Source organism: Pan troglodytes, chromosome 23, assembly GCF_028858775.2.
Source record: "Pan troglodytes isolate AG18354 chromosome 23, NHGRI_mPanTro3-v2.0_pri, whole genome shotgun sequence".
Taxonomy (NCBI): domain Eukaryota; kingdom Metazoa; phylum Chordata; class Mammalia; order Primates; family Hominidae; genus Pan; species Pan troglodytes.
The window spans coordinates 28,428,822-28,455,658 of NC_086016.1; the positions used below are offsets into that span (position 1 = coordinate 28,428,822).

At 45.0% G+C, this 26,837-nt stretch overlaps 1 protein-coding gene across 8 annotated transcripts in view; it reads left to right on the forward strand.

The window, feature by feature from the left end:
* SEZ6L (seizure related 6 homolog like) overlaps positions 1-26,837 on the forward strand; it is a 221,498-nt gene that overhangs the window by 101,748 nt on the left and 92,913 nt on the right. For all 8 annotated transcript variants that reach the window (XM_016939845.3, XM_016939846.3, XM_016939847.3 and 5 more), the window contains exons 2-4: positions 21,159-21,899; positions 23,048-23,181; positions 25,579-25,771. In XM_016939845.3, coding sequence (XP_016795334.1) covers positions 21,159-21,899; positions 23,048-23,181; positions 25,579-25,771 — 1,068 coding nt within the window. The remainder of the gene's footprint in view (positions 1-21,158; positions 21,900-23,047; positions 23,182-25,578; positions 25,772-26,837) is intronic.

The window sequence follows — 26,837 nt, forward strand, 5'->3', positions numbered from 1 at the left end:
TTTTTATTCAAACCATTCATTCGGTGCTTAGCATATCCCTTCATTCCCAAGTCCTTGAAGGATAGGAACCATAGAAGAGCAATGAAATCGTAATTATTTGTAGTATTTATATAAACAACATTAGGTTTCTGTTGCTCTGCTGGTTACAGCATCATAGGAAAGCAGCTGTCTAGATTCTTCATCAAAATCAGAACATTTGCACTAAATCTTTGTTAGTATCTATTAAATACAAAAGTACCATATCCTGCAACGAGCATTCTGTTGGGAATATTCCTAACAGAAATGAATATACACATACACCAAAAACATGGAATGGAGTTGATATTGTTTGGATATGTGTCCCCTCCAAATCTCATGTTGAAATGTGATCCCCAGTGTTGGAGGTGGAGCCTGGTGGCAGGTGTTGGATCATGGGAGCGGATCCCCCCTCATGATCATAAATGGCTTGGCGTCTTTCCCTTGGTGATGAATGAGTTCTCACTCAGTCAGTTCCTGTGAGATCTGGTTGTTTACAAGTATCTGGGACCTCCCCCTTCTCTCTCTTGTTTCTGTTCTTGCCGTGTGATGTGATTGCTCCCGCTTCATCTTCTGCCGTGATTAAAAGCTCCCTGATGCCTCCCCAGAAGCCCAGCAGATGCTGGCACCATGCTTTCTGTACAGCCTGTGGAACCGTGAGCCAATTAAACCTCTTTTTTTCTAAACTACCCAGCCTTGGGCATTTCTTCATGGCAGTGCAAGAGCAGACTAACAGAGAAATGTCTACAGTTGTACTATTCGTAATAATAACTGTGAAGCAACTCATATTGCCCATCAGCACTAAAATGGATAAACTGTGATGTAGACAGAAGATGAATAAACTGTGGTGTTGTCATAAAATGAAATACTACACAGTGAGAAACAAGGAATGAACTACCACTGCATGCAGCAACATAGATAAATCTTGCAAATATAATGTTGACTGAAAGAAGCGGGATACAAAAGAGAACACGTTGCATAATTAGCCAATGAATTCTCAGTAGTCAGAACTGGTCCTTGGCCATAGAAGGCAAAATACAGGTTACCCTTGAAGAGAGCAAACCAAAAAATTCAGAATGTGATGGAAATGTTTTGCATATTTATCTGGTAGCTATTTATCTAGGTCCCATTTGAGGAATTTCATCAAGCTGTGTTCTTACAATTGGGGGAACTTTTCTATGTACGAGTTACATTCAATAAAAGTTTATGAAAAACATGAAAAGATATGCTTAGGACCATGTGACTCTAAATAGGTTCTGCATGACATCCCTCACTTTGGATGTTGGACCCCAAACACTTGGTTTGTGTTTGGGCCACAAAAAAACTGAATTTTTACCCAGTGTTATCACCACTGGGCCAGGCTGCTGCTGGTCATCTTATGCCCAGGGGAAAACTCAGACTGCATAGGCAGGGGTGAAGGATAAACTTTGGGATGTCCCTTGCCCCTGGTTCCACAGCCTCAGAAAGGTGGGGGTGCCTTAGAGAGGAAAAAGCAGGGACTCTGGAGTATTTTATATTTCCTTCCATGTTCCTTAGCAAAGCACCTGGCAGCCACTGGGTTTGTAGTGAGTGTTTGTTGAATGACTATATGAGGGTCTGGATGAATGAATGAATTCATGAGTGAATTCATTTTATTTTGTGAAAGTTAAATAATGTATTTAGAATGCTCTTAACATCACCTAAAATAAAATAGAGCTAGTAGTTAATGGGGCTCATATCAGACAGACCTGGGTTTGAATCCCAGACCTATCAACCTCTCTCAGTGTGTTTGTGGGTGTGTGTACTTCCATCTCTGAGCCTCAGTTCGCCCATCTGCAAAATGTAGAAAGCAACAGTCCCCACATGACAGAGTAGTTCTGAGGATTAAATGAGACAATGCATGTAAAACACTTAGCACATTGTAAGGCTGAAAAAGTGGTAGCCATGGTTGTCATTATGAAAGAGTCGCTATCATCATGTGAATGAAGTTGTAGCTATTGTTCATGGGTGGGGGGAATTGGCATCTTTCCTTCTCCATCTCTCTGCCTCTCTCTTCCTCCCTTTCTCTGTGTCACAAGCCCCACGTGTGTTTAGCCAACCTTGGCAGAGTTGCTGCTGAGTGAATAAAAGGGCATCTTTCCCCCACCCCAGGAAAATGGCCTAGTGCCACCGCATGCAGGCATCATGCCTGTGAAGGGGGCCAGGTGGGCGCCAGGGCACTGAGGCGCTCTGTGTAGCCCCTGCCGGGTGGGGAGCTGACAATGGCCACTCTGAGGACCATTAAATTTGCCTCCTCCTATGCTTCCCCAAGCCCCACACCCAGCACCTGCCCACTGGGCAAGCCTGCAAGTGAAGGGAGGCTCTGTGCGCCGCCTCGGCCTCAGGCCCACACACATCCGAGGCATTGTTCTTGTTGGCTGCGAGAGCTCGTTAGGCTCTGGGCAGAGGCTGGCTGGACTCCAGGAGGCAGACATCAAGCCCCACAACTCAAAGAATGGAGGAGCCTGGGGCTTGGCATTAGATGATGCCAGTCCACTCCTCCGCATGCACTGGGGCTCTGATGCCCAGTGAGAACGTTGACTCTGGAGGAAGAGGGTAGAGATGATGTGTTATGCATCCCTGTGTCCCCCTAGCTCAAAGTGGTGCTCAATACAGGATTACAGGATGACTGGGGGCTGGGCTGCCGCGGGGTGAGATGGTGCAGGATGGGATAGATTGGGGTGGGGTAGGATGGGATAGAATAGAATAGAATAGACTCTGGACATTTTCTTCTTTTGTTGGAGATCCAAATGCTTCCTCAAGTCGACCGAGAAGTCAGCAGGTGTAGACCTGGCATGGACAGAGTCACCTGAGAGAGCAGGGGCGATAAGCAGACACTATTTCTCCCTCCAAGTCCTGCAATTCTCAGCCATGGCCCCAAAAGAGAAATTGTACCTTAGGATCACCCATCCATAGAACATGAGATCTGGAAGGGTTATTAGAGAACTTTCTGTCCAGTGCTTTTCAGATTATGTTCAAGTCCCAGCACTGCCTTCTATAATCTATATTGCTTTGAGCAAGTGACTAAACTGATCTAAGCTTCAGTTTCCTCTTTTGTAAAATGTGGGTAATAACATTATCTACCTCCCAGAGATGTTGAGAGGAGCAAATGAAATGATCCATAAGTTTAAGACCATGGATATAGGACCTTGAATATAGGACGATGGATACAGGACCTTGAATATAGGACCATGGATATAGGACCTTGGATATAGGACCATGAATATAGGACCTTGGATATAGGACCTTGCATATAGAACCTTGGATATAGGACCTTGAATGTAGGACCTTGGATATAGGACCTTGGATATAGGACCATGAATATAGGACCTGACATGTAACAAGCAGTTATCACCATTGGCCTTCGTCATCACCACCATCATCATCAAAGATGATTCGAGTAAGGGAAAAACTTAGGGAGCTGCTCTCAGACTCCTGCCCCCACTTCTGATTAAATCCATGTGCTCCTATTTTTTACTTATTATTAGGGTTCAGTGGTCCCCTGGACTACTTCAGCTTCAATAATTCACTAGAAGGACTCAGAACTCAGAAAAGCCATCATACCCAGCCATAACCATAAGGTTTATTACAGGGAGAGGACACAGACTGAAATCAGCAAAGGGAAGAGGTACATGAGGCAGAGTCCTAGAAACCAGGCACAGCTTCCAGCTTTCCTCTCCGTGTGGGGCCCCATGGACAGCACTTTTCCCAGCAATGGTGTTGTGGCGACACCCACAGAGTATTGCAAACTAGGGAAACTCACCCGACCTTCAGTGCCCAGGGTTTTATCTGGGGTTGGTCACACAGGCATGATTGACCACTCATGTGGCTACCGTTAGTCTCCAGCCTCTCCAGAGGTCAAGCTAATACCAAGGCCAAGGCCCCCACCATCAATCACAATGTTAGCATGGAGTATCTTGCTAACACTGGCGTTGCCCAAGGACCCCAGGTACACGAAGACTCTAATCAAGCAGGATATTCCAAGGACTTAGCGGTTACCTCTCTGGAGCCAAGCTCAAGGGCCAAACCTTTTTTCAGACTGTGCAGGGTGTGGACAACCCAGACCTGCTGAGTTAATCCTTTACTGCACAGCAGTATACAGATGGTCCCCAACTTACGATGGTTTGACTTTTTTTTATTTTGAATTTACAACGTTGCAAAAGAGATACGTATTCAGTACTTCTAACTTTGAATTTTGATTCAAAATTCTTTATAGCAATTTCATTATAAAATAGGATTTGTGTTAGATGATTTTGCCTAACTGTAGGCCTATGTAAGTGTTCTGAGTATGTTTAAGGTAGGCTAGGCTAAGTTAGGATGTTCAGTAGGTTGGGTGTATTAAATGCATTTTCAACTTAAGATGTTTTCAATTTACAGCGGGTTAGTCAGGATGTAACCCCATCATAAGTCAAAGAGCACCTATATTGTCATTCCTCTTAAGGTTTTATTTGAAGGAATGATTCCATTATACAGAGGGTAAGTTGAGGCCCAGAAATGACAATGGACTTCCCAAAGGCTGCAGAGTGAGTTAATAAGGCTTTCTGACTGTCCTAGCCCAGAGCTTTTTCTGTCATACCACAGGCCTCAGTTTGCCCATCTGTAAAATGACGGTGCTAGGCCAGCACCCCCACCTCCTAGGTGCCTTTTGGTTCTGCCTGTACAGAAGTTATTCTCCCACCTTTTTCTGCAGTCTAGTCCTCAGTTGGAGCATCTGGCTGTCAGCTACCTTTGGGGCCACCAAGTGTCCTCCTTCATCCCCAGGACTCCTACCCTGAGGAGTCACTGGGGACCTTTTAGCTGGAGCAGATCCCCTGCTGATTTGTTTGTAGTAGGTGGTGCTCACTCTGGACACAGCCAGGCCAGGATTCAGAGGCTGGCTGGAGGAGAGACATGGAGCAAATACAGCCCCTTCCCTCACCTCACTGGGGCATAAGTGTGTGGTCAACCAGCCCGGCTTCAAATCCTGGCCTTGCCACTTACCAGCTGTGACACCTCTCTCTCAGAGCCCCAGTTTGCTCACCATTAAAACGAAGTTAACAATCACAAAGTCACTGCTGTCCCTGTTGTGTCTAAAGAGAGTAAAGTTCCCACCTCTTAAATGAGACCAATTAAGCCTTGCATTTGTAAAACTGCTTTCAACATCTAAAACCCAACCCTTGCTTTACCCCAGTGTTTCTTTAAGGTTAACCAGTCAAAGATCACTGTCCAAACTTTACAAAGCAGGAAACTTGAGGTTTGGAGAGATGGAATTTGCTCAAGGTCACATGGCAACTTGGGGGCAAAGCCAGTGCTAGAACCCAGGTCTCCTGATTTCCTGGATCTTTTCTACCTCTAAGCACATCCTTGTAAGTACCTGGGAAGGTCAAGCTACTCTTTATTCTTGCCTGGGAATCTGAGCAAACAGGTGGAGAGAAATTGTTAACTTACTCATGATGGCTTTTAAACTCACTTGGCAAACTGGATTCATTTCCAAGTATTATATTTCTCTACATAGGTAATTGAAGTATAGCATATAGGTAATTGAATGCAGATCGATTTCCCACCCTGAGCTTCCTCTCTGTGCTGACTTGTGTGTCTGTCTCCCTCCCTCAATGACTCACTGATTTTTTGTGTGTGTACACACATAAATCACACTGCATTCCTCTCCCCCTTGCTGGCTACCTGCAAGAATTCACAAAGCCGTACCATGAGATGCGAAAGCAGTGGGGGTGCGTGGGGTGTGAGGGGAGGTGGTTATGAAGGAGGGAAGGAAGAGGAGTGTTTAAATGCTAATCAGTTGGCATTGATGTCAGCCACAGTTAATCAGATTGCTAAAGATACAAGGGCAAGATCGTGCGCCTGTGCCAGGCTCTCTGGGCTCATTCACGAGGAAGATGGATGCAGGGCCCAGCCAGCACTCTAATGAGATGTAACTGGACATAAAAGAATGTTCAAGGCTTTCTGAACCCAACATGAATTACAAAGGAGGCCCATTCGTGGGGGAGAAGCCAGCTCACAGAAGACGATTATCCGATAATTACTCTTGTAGCCGAAACACTGAGCCTTTTTTTTTTTTTTTTTTAATATAGCCTCTCTCTCAGCCAGGCTGGAGTACAGTGGTAGGATCATGTCTCTCTGCAGCCTCTATCTCCTGGGCTCAAGCAATCCTCCCACCTTGGTCTCCCAAAGCACTAGGATTACAGGTGTGAGCCACTGCACCCAGACTGAAAGAATCTTTTCTTGCCTACACAAGCTTTCCCACTTAACACCTGCTAGAAGTCCCCCAAAGGCCCCTAGGTTTCTGCAGCAGACTCAGGAGGTATCCAGGGTGTGAGTTCACGTGTGCAGTTTGGTGTGTTGTTTAGGGTGGCAAAAATCCCCGCTCCATCTGTATGACCGTGGCATATGCCAGAAAATGAAGAGAACAGCAAGAAATTAATCAGCTGGGCTTCTGTTTGACCTCCTAATGCTAAAGCAAACCATGCGAGTTATGTGGATGAGTTGCCTTCATGTTCTTTGCTTGTAAGTCAAAGCACGTTTATCTAGGATTAATTTTACCAAGGATTAACCTTTGTGATAACCAGTAGCATACACCATCTACAAATCTACAATCCGTCACTTAAAGAGATCGACTTTGTCATACACACCAAGTCTTGTTCTCAGCACTGCAGGCACATTTGTGATTCATTAAATAGATACTGACTGGGGGCCTACTATGTGTCAGAACCATGGCCACAGAATGGGCTCTGGGGAGACCGTGATGAATAGGGTACACATGATCTCTGTCCTCGAGAAACTTCCTCCTAGTAGGGAAGACAGGAAAGAAGCCAGGTAATTATGAGAGTGTGATTAATGCCTTGGCTTATTTCTTTGGTGGAGTTAAGAATTAAGGAAAGGAGAGTAAATCGAAGTAACGATAATAGCCTATGAAAATGCTGGATATCTTAGAAGAGAGGGAAAGAGAGAGGCATTGATTGATTGAACTCAAGAGAACTGAAATAATTTAATTGCCATGAGGCAGGCAGTGAGAAATGAGGATGGGGAAATTTGCTGGGACAGATCACCAGGAACCTTCCAGGGAAAGGTAAGGAGTTTGAAGTTTACCAGGCAGGACCACCGGCCAGGGAAGGGGCAGTTTAGAACGATCTCTCTGGCTGCTGTGGAGGCCAGCAAGGAGGTTGTGGAGTGAGGGCCGCGCAAGAAGCAGGGCTTTCCTAACAGTTGCTCTGGGAATAATAGGATATCTAAAAATAAATATCTTTCTTTAAAAATTTAATTTTAGATTCAGGGGGTCCAGGTGCAATGTGTTACATGAATATATTGCATAACGATGAAGTTTGGGCTTCCAGTGTACCCATTACCAAAATAGTAAACTTGGTGCCTGATAGGTAAGTTTTCAACCCTCACCCGTCTTCCACCATCCCCACCTTTGGAGTCTCCAGTGTCTACTATTTCCATCTTTATGTCCATGTGTGCCCATTGTTTAGCTTCCACTTCTAAGTGAGAACATGCGGTATTTGGTTTTGTGTTTCTGAGTTAGTTCACTTAGGATATGCCTCCAGCTCCATTCATGTAGCTGCAAAGGACATGATTTCATTCCTAAAAATGTCTTTTTAAGAGACAGTTTGCTCTCCTGGCTTCTCTTGTGGTGGGACCCGGGTTCTTTGGTGTATTGTAACAATGAAATGTGTTCCATCATTAAAAGGAATGAATTTTTTAAAAAAGAAAAGAAGGGGAAAGAAAGAAGGAAAGAAGGAAGGAAGGAAGGGAGGAAGGAAGGAAGGAATGAAGGAAAAAATGAAAAGTGGAGCTCATCCAACTTCCCCCCCAACCACGTTGAATGACTCCCCAGTGCCTCGACTTCCCGTGGAGAGTTAGGCATTCCCCTTGGGCATTTCCCATGCTCTGTCTGTGACTGCACAACACCACTGCAAGTAATAACCTTAGGCAAGTTTTTTGAGTGTTGAGCAGAACCTAAGGGTTGACCATTGGATGGCTTCCTGGTTTAGGCAGACCCAGTATTGAGATTTTCTTGGTCTCTCCTCCCACGGAGGGTGAACTGCCTCTGGGAGAATGTGATGGGGCTTTGCTTGCAGCCTCGTTTTCCCACCCAGCCACCGACTCTGAGAGGAAGAGGAGGGCTGGAGATCTTGGGATTTTCCTGTGCCGTGACATTGGAGGTGTTGAATCACAGAGAGTCAATCTGTGACCCCATCCTCCTTCTCTTCTTTCCTGCCTTTCCTGTCTCACTGCCAATAAATTCATCTCCAGTTAGAGGAAGAACATGGAATAGAGATCTGTCCATGTTCATCCTGAGGAAAAAATTGGACAAAAAGAAAGGAAGTTAGAACAACTGATCTATGAGAAGGCCGAGGACCAGGCCGTAGCAGTTTCCATCAGGATGGGGCCGGGGCACTTGATCTTGTGTGAGTAATGTCTACACCCTGCTTCCTGTCACCCATGCACAGCTACATTCAGAATTATAGAACTTCTGGAAACGTCATCAGCTCCTCAGCATTTGCTAAACGCCCCCAAACATCCCTCCTCCCCCTGGAGAGGTAGAATACAAGTGTCTTTTCTTGGGGACTCCCTGCAGGAGAGAAGCTGATTTCCCTGCTCCCCACGGAAATGTGAGAGCAGTTAGAAAACCTGAGAAGGCTGGGGTTTGTTCTCTGCCCTCCTCTGAAATTGAGGTGACAAAGGGAGTTAATTATTTCTTTTTTAATTATTGCTATAAAAATAGCATGCATGTGGCAAAACAACCCAACTGTATACAATGATATACAATAAAAAAAATAAAAAGTGATTCTCTCTTTGAGCCCAAACCTCATTTCTACTCTGCTGAGGTAAAGCCCATTACCTGGTTCAAATGTTACACATGTGAGGGCTGGGATGCACACCCGCCTACCTTGATTGTTCTTGCTTCACACTGAGTTGTGTTGACATACAGCTGTGCAATTCTTTTTATTATTTTTCAATTTGTTACGTAGTTTTTGAATAAGTAATAGTCTCCCTATAAATACATACATACATTTATACACATATATATACATATATGTGCATGTAAAAAATGGTCTATAATGAAAATTCTCCTTTCCATCTTTATTCCTCATCATTCTACTTCCAATGCCCCACCTCCCCTGTAACCAGCACAGTTCATTTCTTGTGTATTCTTTCAAAGTTCCTTTATGCACAGGTAAACAAATGCAAATATATGTAGCCTTGTTTTATCTCCCTGTTTTTGCACGAAAGGTAGCATACTCTGCACATCATTCTGCACCTTGGTTTTTGTTTTCTTTTTAGAAGGAAGAAGACTTCTTTATTGCTAGTAGGACTAAGCAGCCAATTTGTCTATACAGTCTGAAAACATTCCTAAAACTGCACCCTACACCTCCACCTCTCCCCACCCCACCCTTATGAGCAAAGAACTATCATAGTTCAATTCTGAGCTGCTCACCTCCCCTGAATCTATATTGACATAGGGTTGAACCCAAGGGAAACCTGGTGTTCAGAGAACTCATTTTTCAAAATTTATCTATTTTTAATTGACTAATAAAATTGTATATATTTATCACATACAACATGATGTTTTGAAATATGCAGGCATCGTGGAATGGCTAAGTCAAGCTAATTAACACATGCCCTACTTCACACATTTATTAATTTTGGGGTAAGAACACTTATAATCTAATCTCTTAACCATTTTTAAGGATATAATACATTGTTATTCACTGTAGTCATCATGTCATACAATAGATCCCTTGAACTTATCTCTCCTATGCTTTGGCTTAAATTATTGTCCCTTCTAAGACTCATGTTGGAATTTAATCCCCAGGGTGACAGTATTGAGAGGTGGTGACTCAAAAAGGCTGTTGGATAAGGAGGGCTCTGCCCTCACAAATGGATTAACTACTCCTGAAATAATGGATTAATGGATTAATGGGTTATCAAGGGAGTACAATTAGTGGCTTTATAAGAAGCAGGAGAGCGATATGAGCATATTAGTATGCTCCGCCCTGCAGCCACGTAATGCACTGCGTCACTATGAGGCCCTGTAGATAGTCCCCACCAGGAGGAAGGCCTGAATTCTCAGCCTCCAGAATTGTAAGAAATAAGTTTCTTTTCTTTTCTTTCTTTCTTTCTTTCTTTTTTTTTTTTTTTTTTTTTTTTGAGACGGAGTCTCACTCTGCCGCCCAGGCTGGAGTGCAGTGGCGCCATCTCGGCTCACTGCAAGCTCCGCCTCCCGGGTTCACGCCATTCTCCTGCCTCAGCCTCCCGAGTAGCTGGGACTACAGGCGCCCGCCACCACGGCCGGCTACTTTTTTAAAAATTTTTTAGTAGAGACGGGGTTTCACCGTGTTAGCCAGGATGGTCTTGATCTCCTGACCTCGTGATCCGCCCACCTCGGCCTCCCAAAGTGCTGGGATTACAGGCGTGAGCCACCGCACCTGGCCTTCTTTTTTTTAGAAATTACCCAGTTCCGATGTTCTGTGATAAGCAGTGGAAAACAAACTAAGAAATCCTAATTTAAATTATGTATCCTTTGACCAACATCTCCTTAATCCTTACCTACCCCTGCCCACCCCTCTGGTAAACACCATTCTACCCTCTGCTTCTGTGAGTTCAACCTTTTGGATTCCACCACATCTCACTTTTTAACATTACGGAATCCTTGGTCATCTCTCCTCTTCCGTGCATAGATAGCTTCATCATTCTCTTCTCTCAGCTGCATGGCATTCCACCTGGATATTCTGTAATTGATTTAACCTTATTGATGTATTCTTGATTTATCTTCTAGCCTTTTGCTGCTACAAATGGGGCCGCATTGCTTAACCCGTCTGCATAGCATTTTGCACATGGGCAAACATCTCTCTGTAGGATAAATTCCCAGAAGCAGACTCATGAGTCAAAGGGAAGATGTACAAATAATTCTGAAAGTTCTTGCCATGTTACACTCTATGTTATTCACCAGTGACTTCATCTCATTCCTTTAAACCCTGCAGATATTTTACTGTGTTCTACAATCATGTAACTAGTCCCCTATGGATGAGTATGTATGTTGTTTCCAGATTTTTGCTACTATAAACAATGCTTTGTATTGTGAACACTTTGCAACACCCTAGTACGTGTCAATGACCACAAAGGTCTCTCAGCTTTGGGACATGACCAGGCAGCCTGTTTACCTAAAAATCTATTGCTGTTTCAGTGAAGCCTCTTTTGTTCTCAGGCCATTGAACCCAGACTGTCTTCCTAGCCCTCATTTACCATGGATCTCCAGTCTGACCTGTTACATAAACTCTGGTTGATGTGGAGCATGTCTGCAAAGCACCCTAGAATAGGCTCCCTGGATGCTCTTGAGAAAAAAGTGTGGTGAGGCAGGTGAAAGGTTGGGACCAACCGTAGGCACAGCTTCAGGTAGAAAGCGGCATCTAGAGAAAGCTCGAGAGTACCTCAAAAATCATCAAGGGGGCTTTTTAGAAGCCTACCGTGCCAGTATCCAGCTGCCCCAGATTCCATTGTAGATGGTCTAGTTAAAATCATCAGAAAAGAAATGCTGACTTCACTGCTGAAGAGCAGCAGCACTCTCAAATAGAGTTGGTGGCAGGGTAAATAGGTTCAGATTATTCTGAAGGTGATTTTTTTTTCTATGTCAACCAAAATTTAAAATGTGTAAATCTTTTGGCTGAGCAATGAGCAATGCAATTTCTTTTTTTTTTTTTTTTGAGTTGGAGTCTCTCCCTGTCGCCTAGGCTGGAGTACAGTGGCGCGATTTTGGCTCACTGCAACCTCCACCTCCCGGGTTCAAGCGATTCTTCTGCCTCAGCCTCCTGAGTAGCTGGGACTACAGGTGTGCCGCCACGCCTGGCTAATTTTTGTATTTTTAGTAGAGATGGGGTTTCACCATATTGGCCAGGCTGGTCTTCAACTCCTGACCTCATGATCTACCCGCCTCGGCCTCCCAAAGTGCTGGGATTACAGGCGTGAGCCACTGCATCCGGCTGCAATACGACTTCTAGTATGCCCTCCTTAAGAAATTATGTGAATGTAATCCCCAAAGATGCGTATTAATTGCAGTACTAATTGGAGGAAGGTAGGGGAATGGCAATAATTTGAATATTAATCAATAGGAGACTGGTTCAGTGAGGTATATGTTTATATTTTAATGTAATCATTTAAAAAGAGTAAAGTGACAATGTGTGTTCTAGTCGAAAGCCCACGGCTTCTAAGTACAAAGTTGGTGGTAGAATACTAATGTAATGGAATACTATACAGCAGTGAAAAATGAATCCATCACAGCGGCACTTATCAACATGGATGAATTCTATAAAGTGTTGATCAACAACAACAATAAAAAACAGAGAAAAAAGCAGTTTTCAGGATAATTCCTATGGTATGACAGCATTTATATAATATTTTTAAATGTGCCATACAATGCCATACATTGTTCACAGATATTTATATCTGTAACAAATAAGTGCATACAATAAATAATAGCGGTAAAATAAGAACAAGTGCACATAATAAACGAGAATGCTAAATGCCACATTCAGGGCAGTAGTTCATTCCAGGGGGTGGAGAAGGAGATGGAGAATATTATGGGGAAGGAAAGGCAGGGGTTTCAACTATACTAGGAGTATTCTATTCTTTAAGATGAAGGTGTACATATGTGGGTATTTACTGCGTTAGCCTTTAACTCTTTTTGATTGACTGAAATATTTCAAAATGTGTTACTCAGTAAGTTACAGAACAATATATGCCATGTGATAACTTTGTAAATGTTCAGACAGATAGAAAATGACAACTGTGTTCATGATGGCTGGCAGGCTGCTGTGTGAGCTCTGCATTTTGCTGGCATGATTTCATTTTACTCTCTAACAGCTCCAAAAGACAAGGCTGATGAAACCCCACCATACAGATGAGAACAGTGAGCCCCAGAGGAGGGGAATGGCTGTCCAGTATCTTACCGGCAGTAACAGTGAGCTAAGTCCAGAACACAAACAGTTCTGACTCCCAATCTCACACTCCTAGGTGCTATTTTGCCTTTTAAAGTGAAAATACGTAAGTGTTTTTATATCACTACATTTTATTTAGAGATGAAACAAGACTTGGCCGGGTGCGGTGGCTCATGCCTATAATCCCAGCACTTTGGGAGGCCAAGGCACATGGATCACTTGAGTTCAGAAGTTCAAGGCCAGCCTGGCCAACATGGTACAACCCTGTCTCTACTAAAAATATAAAAAATATTAGCCGGGCATGTTGGCTCATGCCTGTAACCCTAACTATTCTGGAGATTGAAATGGGAGGATCGCTTTAACCCAGGAGGCGGAGGTTGCAGTGAGCTGAGATTGCGCCGCTGCACTCCAGCCTTGATGACAGAACAGGACTCCAAAAAAAAAAACCCTAATGACGGTTTAAACAAGATTGCAATTAACACGGATACCCTGTAGAAAGCAGGATTGGTGAACAGAACGTAGGAGAGAAGTGCTTGTACTTTTGATTTCTTACCTCTAAGGTATTCTTGAATTTTTTGAATAAACTATTTCACAGGAAATAATTATTTGAAGATGTGGGAAAGAGGAAAAGTGCACAGGAAACAAAGTCAGAAAGTGTCTAACTCTACCCCAGTTTTCTCTCTATGATCTTGAACAAGTCACTTCCCCCGTAGGAGTCTTTATTATTTTTTTCCACCTATAAAATGGGAAAAACAAAATGTCAACTTTACAGTATTGTTTGGAGATCGGAATGAGATCCGAAGAGGGAATGAACTCTGTGGAGTATAAATCGCCACTTGAATATCAGTATTGTTAGCATGGGCATACAGGCAGAGGGTTGCAACTGACTGATAGGGAAGACCCCTGCTGCCCCCAAGGCCACCACCACCTCTGCCTTTTGTTCCAGAAGGTCTTCTCAAAGTGCAAATGGGATCAATACTATGAATCTATCCTTCCAAGTGGACCACAGGGGGCCGGCAGCTGTTGCCTGGGCCAGTGACGAGCATGTAATAAGTGTTGAATGAATGAATGATAAATGGATAAATGAAGTGATGATCAAATGTGCCCGAGACGGAAACTCGGCTCTCGCTAAATCCAACGTCTTTATTTATAAAATAGACATTAAACTAAGACCTTCTCCAACCCTCAAATTCAATGATACAAGCAACACAAAGCTGGTCAGTTCCAGGAATTGGGAAGGAAGACTTTCTCAGTCCTGAGGGCAGTGCCAGATCACCTCTGTGTTGTGTACACTGTGATTAATCCAGTGGTCTTCAACCAGAGGCAATCTTGCCACCCAGGAAACATCTGGCAGTGTTTGGAATCATTTTTGGTTGTCACAACTGGGCAGGTGATGGGAGGGTAGGGCATGCAGGTTGGGGGAGGTTTGCTGCTGGCATCTAGTGGGTAGAAGCTAGGGATGCTGCTCCGTTTCCTACAATGCATAGAGCAGCCTCTGTCACCCAGCAAAAATGATCCAGCCTAGATGTCAAAGGCATAAAAGTAACTGGCAGTACAGTTGGTTCTATGCCTTCAACTATCCAGATGTTCCTGGCTTTGTTTTTAATTTTGTGTGATGTGCTCTGCTGTGGTTTTTCAAGCCTCAAACAGCCTTGTTCTTTCACTGCTGCTGATATGCTGTGTTGACTCTGGACAACCGCTTCCCCTCTTTGAACCTCACACTCCTTTACTGGGCAGTTTGTAACCGTGATCTCCAGGAGCCTTTTGATCTTTAAGATGTGATATTTATTTTCAGTTTTGTCCCCAGTGGGGCCAAACAATCAAGGCAGGTTGGGCGAGTCTTTATATTGTGGAGTCTGAAGTATAAGAAATAACCACTGGATTGGGTATTAATGAGGATTAGAATAGTGACTAACAGTTTTGCAGTACCTTTTACCAAAAGTACATCTATTGATTCACCTGCCAGTCCTGCGTCCTAAAGGTAGTTACTATAAATAGTGCCATGAGGGAATAATGATCATCATCTCTACCAGGAAACTGCATTCCAAAGAGGCTCAATGATTCCATCTGTGAAGTGCTTCTGTGATTACAACCTTGTGTGTGCATTCCTAGACCTCTCAATCACCAGGGGCTAGAGACAGCATCTTAAAATCAGCTCGTTCTGTAAATATTTATTTCATTTAAGAAAGTCTTTTAAGTACTTATTATACATATTTTGGAAAATGCCAAAAAGTAGGAAGGAGAAAATACACCCAGAGGCCACCAGGGCCTCCATCTTAGTGCCATTCTTCAAGTCAAAACATGATTCTCTGCATTGCAATTTGTTTTACTTGGTTGCTTCTAGCCATTTTCATACATACCATAGAATTTTATGTCTCATTCTTTTCACTGAACATTATAGCAGTAGCATCTCCCAGCTCTCGTTTCTTCACTCACATCACCTTGTACCTGCATGATGATATGTTATGCTACTGCTTGGAATTCCGTGCCTCTCCCAGGCATTCTGCTGCGGCTGGGGATTTAAGATACAAACCTTCAGCTTCAGAGCTTGTGCTTTTTTTTTTTTTTTTGAGATGGAATTTTTGCTCTGTTGCCCAGGCTGGTGTGCAGTGGCACAATCTCGGCTCACTGCCACCTCCACCTTCTGGGTTCGAGCGATTCTCCCGCCTCAGCTTCCCAAGTAGCTGGGATTACAGGCACCTGCCACCATGCCTGACTAATTTTTGTATTTTTAGTAGAGACAGGATTTCACAATATTGGCCAAGCTGGTCTCCAACTCCTGACCTCAAGTGATCTGCCCACCTCAGCCTCCCAAAGTGCTGGGATTACAGGTGTGATCCACCATGCCCGGTCGAGCTTGTGCTTTTTTTTTTCACTTTAATAGGATGTTCCCAGTCTAATCTCCCATCTCCCCATCAAAGTTAGAAAAATGGGAGAGAAAGAGAGATACGCTGCTGCCCCAACTTGGATGGCAGAACAAATGTTCAATTGCCTTCTACGTGGCATGGCTCTGTCCTTCAGGGGAAGAGCAACATCAGCATGCATTTAAGGAAAGCTCCATCTCTTCTGTTTGATCTCTGCAGTTGATTATCAGTGTGTGTGTGTTTCCCTAACTCCTTGAGGGCAGGGGCCAAATCTTAGAATGTTCACTCTCTTGTGTCGAGTGTCAACCATAGGAGAAAGTGAACACCCAACACTTTGATTGACTGACCACATTTGAGTAGAGCACGGACTGTACATGATAAAGGAAGAATCAGATAAATGTGACTATCATGATAGAAAATTTTAAATGTTCTGAAAAAAATGAGTTAATTTAACTCAGCAGTCATCGGACACCAAGAAAAACAAGGCTATTGGGGCAAGTTATAAAGTTGCTGGTTAAGTTTTGTCCCCATGATGTAAGTCTCTTCTCTATCTGGACATCATCATGGGGATATTCTGATTGCTCCAGTTTCCTGCTGAGGCCCTGAAGTACAATTTTCGCTGATTCCCACTGGGACTTGGTTTTGCATGGCACTAATCTGGCCAGCATCCTGGCTAAGAATGAGGCCTGTGGGCTGCCTATGTTGCAGACCACAGATGCATATCATCTGTGTTGGACTTGGCCTTAAGTTTGGAGCCAGCTAGCAAGATCCAAGCTTCTGTATGATTAAGGAAAAGGGGATAGTAGGGACTGAGAGATGAATTTATCTGGTGGATACAAAACTCTCCTTGATGGTCAGGTTTTCAGTGGGAAAGGGCTGACTCTGAACCCAGCTGGGTTTCCTTCTTAGAGTGGTTTATAGCTGCTGTGTAACCACACAGCACCCTTGTACCCTGGGGGACCCAGAGAGTAAGAACAGCAGCTGTGAAGAGGAAGCCAGTTGGGGAATCTGTTTTCTTGCATTTCCTTCTGTTCTTTTGACTGTATTTGGGTCTTGGAGGACTGGGATTGCTAGGGGAGATCACAAGCCTTGGAAAGAGTCAAAGAGTCACCATCTGCTGCACAAACCCACACTTTGTTTTCTGCCAACTGCATCCTTAGGCACTTGGAAGACAAAACACATGAGGAACACATAGTAAGTCAGGTGGGTTCACATGTTCCCAAACTTCCCTGACAACTCTGATAATAAAAGTCACCAGAGGAGTTTTTCAATCATCAGCTTCCCAAGACCCACCCCTGGAGATTCAGATGTGATGGGTCTGAATTCTGTGGAGTTGGGGTTGGAGATTAGAAAAACACTCTAGCCCACCCAGCAGAGACAAACAAAATGAGAGGGAAAGGGAAGAGGCTGATTCAAGCTGAGGAGGAGGATGCCAAGTGACATCAATACCCCACATTTCTTAAAAGAGCTAGTAGCATGGTCTTTGGGGTCATAAAAACCAAGATTTGAAACGCAGCTTTGCTGTGTGACCTCAAAAAGTGATTTAACATCCCAAAACTTCACTTTGATCATTCATAAAATAGGAACAATAATTTCTGCCTGATACGGTTAAGAAGGAATTAAAAATGAGGCAATGGATGCAAAGCCCTCTTCATCACTCAACAAAGCAATCAAAATTAAAACATTATAAATATCACTGTTATTTTGGCCAAGGTGAATTGATGTGCTTTTTGTCACCTCCTTGTGTGCAGATGACACAACTTGTTTTTCCAATCTTGCTCTCTCTCTCTCTCATCCCCACTTATAATTAAGGGGTAATGTTTGCAAAGGAGCTGGCTGGCCAGATAACCCCAAAAAAACTCCCAACATCCGCCAGTGTTGGGATTTAGCAGTCACCTTTTCCAATTTAGCAGGGTTAACAAATGGCTCTAAGAATAATTGTCAATTCCCTGGTCATTTCAAAAACCCAACAATGTCTGAGCTAGAAAGGCCCTTCCTTCATATGCAGTCTGGCTGCCCATTTGACACATAGAGAAGATGCAGAGAAGAGGAGACCCATGAAAAGTCATGCTAGTGAATAGTGGCCAAGATGGGACACCACCCAGATCCCTCAGCTCCTGGTTGTATGCAAGTACTTTGTGTTGTACCACAGCTGGGTCTTGGAAGCTGGGTGTCCTGACCCCTCCCCCCTTCTCTTTTTGTCCCTATGCCCTCTTATCACTCCACAGTCTACAAAGATTGTCAACATCAATCATTTTAGAAAAGCGACAGTGAGCATAAAAGCCATTGTTTTGAGGCAGATCCACGTCTGGTCTAATCCAACAAGGTAGATAGAATGCCTCCATTATACAAAAGAGGCTGCTGAACCTCAGCAAGGTTCAAGGACTTGCCCAGACTCACTCAGCTCATAACTGTAACAGGCAGGATTTGAACCCTAACTCTGAAGCTTCACTACTCCCCACCTTGGACTAGGAAATCTGCCTGATGCCTGAATGACCTTGACCTGCCCTCATGCCATCCACTCACGCTGCTCCCAGATACCCATTCCTGGCCCAGCATCACTGGCGGCCTGGAAGGAACACTGGCTGGTAATCAATGTTACACAACAGGAACATTTGTTGATGCCAGTTGCAAACTGTTGCAGTCTATATAGATTAAGCCACTGCCGCCAACTCCATGAAAGTAAATGAGCCTCTCCAATGACTGCTGAAATAAATTTAAATGACAGCACTGGAGGGCCTGGAGACTGTAGCTGAGTGAGTGTCTCCCTGCAGAAAATCGACAAGGACAGCTATCAGTCCGAGGGCCTTTGTCCCCATGATGTAATTCCTCTCTATCTAGACATCTTCACGGGGATGTTCTGATTGCTCCAGTTTCCTGCCGAGGGGCTGTGATTGCAATGACAAGAGTAAAAACCATGACGGCAGCTGGCATTTGCTAAGCACTCACTACGGGTGAGGCGCTGTCCTAAGTTCTTTGCATACATCAACTCGCTGAATGATGGCAACCCCAGGAAATAGGAAATAATAGCCCCATTTGACAGCTGAGGGAACTGAGGCTTGGAGAGTGAAGTCATTAACCAGCAATTGGCAGAACTGGGTCTTTAAAAAGCAAACAAAGCTGGTTTCCAGCACCATTCTGCCAGACAGCTGCCTGGGCTAGCCCTTCTTTAAAATGACTATTGGGCCGGGCGCGGTGGCTCACGCCTGTACTCCCAGCACTTTGGGAGGCCGAGGCGGGTGGATCATGAGGTCAGGAGATCGAGACCATCCTGGCTAACATGGTGAAACCCTGTCTCTACTAAAAAATACAAAAAATTAGCTGGGCATGGTGGCACGCACCTGTGGTCCCAGCTGCTCAGGAGGCTGAGGCAGGAGAATGGCGTGAACCCAGGAGGCGGAGCTTGCAGTGAGCCGAGATCGCGCCACTGCACTCCAGCCTGGGCGACAGAGTGAGACTCTGTCTCAAAAAAATAAATAAATAAATAAAATAAAATAAAATAAAATAAAATAAAATGACTAAATGGTTTTACCTTCAAGACAAAAATAAATCGCAAGGATGGGGACCAAGGTGGGAGGATCACTTGATCCCAGGAGTTTGCAACCAGCCATAGTGAGATCCGTCTCAAGAAAAAACAAAATGAATTACAAGAAGTTAGCAAGGTATACAAGGCCCTCCAGGGCCTGGCCCCTGCCTCCCTACCTTACCAGCTTTATCCCCCGTACTCTCCACTTGTGCTCCAAAACCCCTTGCAATTCTTTTGTGCCCACCTCTGCCCAGCCTCCAAGCCTCCATGGGTCTTCACACAGTCCTCTGTTCTGAATCTGCCTCGTGACTCTGAATCCTAAAACATTTCTGTGTCTCCCACAAGGTCACTCTTACATTCCTTCAGTTTAAAATGTACCTCCCCCAACCCTGCTTTTACACTGTTTGTGGGAATGTAAATTAATTCAACCATTGTGGAAGATGGTGCTGAGATTCCTCAAAGATCTAGAACCAGAAATAGCATTTGACTCAGCAATCCCATTACTGGGTCCCATTACATATATACCCAAAGGAATATAAATCATTCTGTTACAAAGATACATGCATGCACATGTTCATTGCTGCACTATTCACAATAGCAAAGACGTGGAATCAACCTAATGCCCATCAATGATAGACTGGATAAAGAAAATGTGGTACATGTACACCATGGAATACTATGCAGCCATAAAGACAAACAAAATCATGTCCTTTGCAGGGACATAGATGGAGCTGGAAGACATTATCCCTAGCAAACTAAGGCAGGAACAGAAAACCAAACACCACATGTTCTCACTTATAAGTGGGAGTTGAACAATGAGAACACATGGACACAGGGAGGGGAATAACACACACTGGGGCCTGCTGGGGGGTGGAGTTGGGGGAAGGAGAGCATTAGGAAAAATAGGTAATGCATGCTGGGCTTAATACCTAGCGTGGGTTGATAGGTGCAGCAAACCACCATGGCACATGTTTACCTATGTAACAAACCTGCACATCTTGCACATATGCCCCAGAACTTAAAATTTAAATTTAAATTTAAAAAAACTCTCCTACCCCATCCCCCAAGCCCAGCCAGAGCACACAGCTTAGAAAAGAGAGTGTGGCCTGGTGTCCATCCCCACTCATCCTCTTAGCTGTATGTCTTTGTAGAGGGAACAATCTGCCCAAATGTACATGGCATGCCTGTCCTGCAGATGGGGTTAGGGCCCGTCCTCTCTGCCCTCTTAGCACACAAGCTTTTCTCTTTCCAAGCATGCATCATATCAAATATGATTGTGTCTACTTTCCCATTCCCCTTCCCAGTACATATACAACCAGGCAGTGAGACCCCTGTGCTTTTTGTTTCTATACTCCTAATGCTTAGCTCAGTCCTGGCATGATCAAGCCCAAGTCTTCAGGAAAAGGAAGGAAGGAAGGACGGATGGAAGGAAAGAAGGAAGGAAATGAAGGAAGAAAATGAAGGAGGAAGGAAGAAAGAAAAAAATGGAAGGGGAAAGGAAGGAGGGAGGGAGGAAAGAAAGAAAGGAAGAGAGAAAGGAAGGAAGGAAGGAAGGAGGAAGGAAGTAAGGAAGGAAGGAGAGAGGGAGGGTGGGAGGAAAAGAAGGAAGAAAAGAGAAAGAGGGAGAGAGGGAAGGAGGAGAAAAAAGAAAGGAAGGGAGGGAGGGAGAAAGGAGAAGTTGGTTTAGAGGCCAGCCGGACGAGCTTTGGGCACCGCCCTTAGGAGGGCCACCCTCAGAGTCTGACAGCAGGTGAAGGTCCTAAATCTCCCCAAACTAACTGGTGTCTTTTCTCCTCTTCCAAGATGCTCTTCCCGAGGGAGATGCTAGCCCTTTGGGTCCTTACCTCCTGCCCTCAGGAGCCCTGGAGAGAGGCAGTCCTGGCAAAGAGCACCCCGAAGAGAGAGTGGTAACAGCGCCCCCCAGTTCCTCACAGTCGGCGGAAGTGCTGGGCGAGCTGGAGCTGGATGGGACCGCACCCTCTGCACATCACGACACCCCAGCCCTGTCACCGCTGCTTCCAGAGGAGGCCCGCCCCAAGCACGCCTTGCCCCCCAAGAAGAAACTGCCTTCGCTCAAGCAGGTGAACTCTGCCAGGAAGCAGCTGAGGCCCAAGGCCACCTCCGCAGCCACTGTCCAAAGGGCGGGGTCCCAGCCAGCGTCCCAGGGCCTAGATCTCCTCTCCTCCTCCACGGAGAAGCCTGGCCCACCGGGGGACCCGGACCCCATCGTGGCCTCCGAGGAAGCATCAGAAGTGCCCCTTTGGCTGGACCAAAGGGAGAGTGCGGTCCCTACAACGCCCGCACCCCTGCAAATCTCCCCCTTCACTTCGCAGCCCTATGTGGCCCACACACTCCCCCAGAGGCCAGAACCCGGGGAGCCTGGGCCTGACATGGCCCAGGAGGCCCCCCAAGAGGACACCAGCCCCATGGCCCTGATGGACAAAGGTGAGAATGAGCTGACTGGGTCAGCCTCAGAGGAGAGCCAGGAGACCACTACCTCCACCATTATCACCACCACGGTCATCACCACCGAGCAGGCACCAGGTATGCAGCCCCCAACTCCTGAAGCCATCCTGAAACAGCCATGAGGCACTCAGTATGTTCAGGGCATGTGGGTAGAGGAATCTCAAGAAGCCCCGGCCCCACCATCAGTTACCGTCCATTGAGCACTGACTATGAGCTTCGCCCTGTGGCTCAGAATTAATAGCCTCATTTCATTTGTTTGTTGTTTTGGGGGGTTGTTTTAGCAACAGGGTCTTGATCTTTCACCCAGGCTGGAGTGCCATGGCACGATCATAGCTCACTGCAGCCTCAAACTCCTGTGCTCAAGTGATCATCTTGCCTCAGCCTCTTGAGTAGCTGGGACTACAAGCATGCACTATGATGTCCAGCTAATTTTTTTGTTTTTTGTAGAAAGGGGGCCTTGCTTATTGTCCAGGCTGGGGAACTCCTGGGCTCAAGCAATCCTCCCACCTCAGCCTCCCAAAGCACTGGGATTTCAGGCATGAGCCAGGACACTCAGCCAACATCCCCATTTTAAAGATGAGACAACTGAAACCCTGAGACCCCCAAGCAACCTGCCAAAGGTCACACAGCTAATGAGCAAGATTCAAAAACCTTTTCATCTTGGAAAGGAATTCTTCATTTAACCTGCTTCAAAGCCACTAGCCTTTTCAAAGCACATTTGCTTTTAGCATTACATGTATTTTCTAGACTTGATAAAATGCTCTTCTGTGTTCCAGTCTTCTCTACCATCTTTAAAATGGGAGAAGGACCCCCAATTGTCAAGCATACACGGATTTTGGACAAGTGCAATGTGGCCACCCTTCAAAGCACGTGAGCTGTGGGTCCAAATCCTGCTTGCTGTTTGAGCTCGGCCCCTCTCTGAGCTTTTGTTTACTTCCCTCTAAACTGGGGATGAAATATTATCAGTCTCCCTATGAGAATAAGTGGGGTCACCCCCGTTGACTGGCTAAAATGGTGCCTAGCAGGATATAGTAAGTGATCATTCTGTGTCAATTATTGCTATTTTTATTATCATGTCAATTCTGGAGCTGAGGAATTAACAGCAGAAGGACAGATGGGAACAGCAAAATGCAGGTTCCCCTAGAGCCCACATTCCACCCCACAGCCCATGGTTGAGCTTACATCCAAATTGTCTCTGGTGTCCTAATTAAAGTCCTTCCTTCCAGCTCTCTGCAGTGTGAGCTTCTCCAATCCTGAGGGGTACATTGACTCCAGCGACTACCCACTGCTGCCCCTCAACAACTTTCTGGAGTGCACATACAACGTGACAGTCTACACTGGCTATGGGGTGGAGCTCCAGGTAACCTCAGGAGAGTACCTCACAGAGGCTGCCTCTTCTAGCAGGAAGTCTCAGGAGGATTGTCTGAGTCAGGCTTACTGTTATGCTAACTAGTTTGGTTCTGTCTTTGCCCAACCAGGCCAACTTTAGCTGGGTTTTGGCGAATGAGTAGGAGTTCTTAACTCAATGCCTCGCTAAAATAGCTTGCGGGGATAGAGGGAACATGCTGACAAATTCTGAGGCATTTCCCAGAAGGAAAATCCCTTGATACTCTGCTTATCTCACACACACACACACACACACGCATGCACGCGCATAAACATACACACACACACACACACACACACACACACACACACGGAAGCTCCACCTGATTCATTTGATTCTTTCTTTCTTGCTTGCTTGCTTGTTTCTCTTTCTCTTTCTTTCTTGCTTGCTTGCTTGCTTCCTGCTTTCTTGCTTCTTTCTCTTTTCTTTCTTTCTTGCTTGCTTGCTTGCTTGCTTGCTTTCCTTCATTTTCTGGTTATTAGGACATTTTATTCTTAAACTTTTGCCCATACAGTAAGAAAGGAAAAGCAGGGTGGCATAATGCTCAAACATCTGGGTTTTAAGTCCTACCTCTTCCAGTTAAAACTGCGTGACTTTGAGCAAGGAACTTCACCTCTCTGAGCCTCAGTTTCCCGATCAATAAAATAGGAATAATGTTACTGCTTTGTAAAGTTTGGGGGAGCAGTAAATGTGACAATGCAGAGATCATTTGGCCACAGCCCAGCAGAGAGAGAGGGAGGAGAGAGAGAGAAATCATTTGGTCAGAGCCCAGCAGAAATCGCGACCATGCAGTGCATGTTATCAATTATCTTCAGTATGCTAATCACCCTGAATGTGTTCCTTTTTCTCATGGGAAATAAAGAGCCGTCAAAAGTTTCTGAGCTGGGGCAGGTGTATGACCTTACCTTAGGAAGGTTTTTTGTTTTTGTTTTTGTTTTACTTCTATAAGAGAGACAAAAGGTAAGCCCCTCAGCAGTAGAACCTATAGTCTTTGCAGTCCCCAGAGCTTTGCACAAGTGTGTGGCACATTGTAGGTGCTTAATAATTGTTCATGGAATTAAAATAAACTGGAGAAAACCTGCAGTCCAGATGATTATAGTGCTTAAGAACCCTTTCCTCCATGTCATGAAGAGTATTGGACCCAGTATGTGTCCAGTACTGTGTGGAGCCTTTTACCAGGCACAGTAGAGTTCATTCATTGAGCAATTAGAATGCACCAGGCAAAGCTGTTGACACAGGAGAATATGTTGATGTAAAAAACTGATGCAATGCCTGCCCTAAAAGAGAAATACGTAGGATGCCATTTAGTAGGGACTCTAATTGGTGTTTTAGAGGTTGTTGTAGAATCGCAGCAAAGGAACAGGCAAACTCCTTGGCAATCAGGGAAGGTCTCATAGACGAGGGCAATTTTAATTGGGCTTTGGTGAATGAGTAGGAGTTCATCAAAGAGAAAAGAGGATAAGATATAGGGCCTGAAGGAAGAAGAGCTTGTGGGTAAGGCCTGCCCTGTTTAGAGGAGAGGCAGAGAAACTAAAGTTCCAAGCCCTACTCATAAAAGCGTAAGTCTTCAAATTAGGCATTGAGACCTGACTAAAGTCTCCCTTACACACACACGCGCACATACCATTTGTTCAGCCTCCCTGCATACAACTAAAGTATCTCCCTTCTTTCTTCTCAAATCCCACAGAGTGTAAATGGCAAAGCAAGTGTCTGATTCTTTGAGATAGGGGTTGATTGTCCTGCAGTTGTAGCCACCATTGGGGAGAATAAGAGAATGGGCCAGAGAGTGCCCTAGAAATGAGGCCCCCACCCCTCACTTACCAATTTATGCAGAAAATGGAAGAATATATTCAATCTTTTTTAAATATTTTCTGAGCACCTAATATGTGCCAGGTACTATTCTAGGCACTGGAAACATTGAACAGCATGGAGAAATCCCTAACCTTGCAGAGTATACATTCTGGTAGAATGCCTCTCCCGGCTCCCTGGAGATTGGATCTCAAGCACAAGCTGATCCAACTGCTGCCTCCACTCACCAGCTCCAGGATAATCTATCCCACCCTCTAGCATCCAGGGCCTGTGCCAAAGGCCCCTCTTACGGGACACAGCAATGGGGGCCTCACATTGCAAGTCCCTTGCAATGCCTCTGCCTTGCAATTTGGTTTCACTCTATCCCCTTGGCTTTTGGGGAAATTAGGGGGACCTTGATATTCCCAGGGCTCCTGTGGGCTCGGCATGGGGCCCAGGGGTCCCGTTGACCAAGGGCTAGCAGTACCTGGGCCACTTTTCATTGACATCTTTGCAACCTTAGAGGGCTCTGTCTCAAACACAACTCAGAGTTCCTCTCTGTCTGCTTCTGCCTGTTCCCAGGTGAAGAGTGTGAACCTGTCCGATGGGGAACTGCTCTCCATCCGCGGGGTGGACGGCCCTACCCTGACCGTCCTGGCCAACCAGACACTCCTGGTGGAGGGGCAGGTAATCCGAAGCCCCACCAACACCATCTCCGTCTACTTCCGGACCTTCCAGGACGACGGCCTTGGGACCTTCCAGCTTCACTACCAGGGTAGGGTCAGGCCAAGGCTGATGAAACATAGGCGTTTGCCTCAGTTTCCCTCTGGAGAAAAGGATTTTAAAACTTTTTGTGCCAGGGACCTCTCTGACAGTTTGGTAAAACCTACAATCCCCTTCTCAGAATAATGTTTTTAAAAGTATAAAATAAAATACATACGATTTTAAAGAAAACAGTATTACTGAACTGCAGTTATCAAAATACTGTTATAATCTATGATGCCTTAATCTATGTGCTTTTTATTAATTCATTAAACAATGTCTTCTAGTAGTTCTTATAATTGCTGACATTTCAAAGTACTAAGGAGCATAAGAAATAGGTTGAGATATCCATTATGATATGAAAAATATCTGTGGTTTCTCTTGGTGTCAAAGTCACAGGTTCTACTACAATGTTTCAGTTTGTTGCCAGGAAAATAGCACAGCTAAGGTAGAGGTTAATGAAAATAAGCAAGCAGCTCTCCTTCATTCAAGTTCACAGGCCCTGAATTCAATATATAGATCCACTGTGCGTCCACAGACTCCTGATAAAGAGCCTTCACAGGGTAGTTCTCTCTTTTCTTCTTCCTCTACTGTTTTTCCTTTTTGTCTGTTCCTGTCTTCTGTTTTGCTCTCTGTTCATTCCTCTCTTCTCTTACTTCCTTTCTCCTCCCTTCTCTTCTCCTCCCTCTTTGCTTGCTTGTTTTATTTCTTCATTTCCTCCTCTCTTTCTCTTCCTTTCCACCCTCTATTTCCCCCCCCTTCTCTCTCTTTCTCCTTTCCTAGTCCCCCTTTTCCTTCCTCTTTTCTTCCCCTCTCCTCCACCCCCATTTCCTTCTGTGCAGCTCCCATGACCTCAGGTCTCCTTTGCCTCACCCGGGAACTTTCCCTTGGATACTTACCAACTGCTGAAGTATCTGAATGGAAAGTGGATTCGTGAACCATGCAACCAGATATTGAGAGCCATCATGTGTTATATCAAATTGTCCAGACATTTGAAATCAACAACAACTCATTTTCAACGTTCCTCTCACCTGTTTCTGAAACAGGTGGATGACTGCAAAGGGGAGTGTCCACTTCAT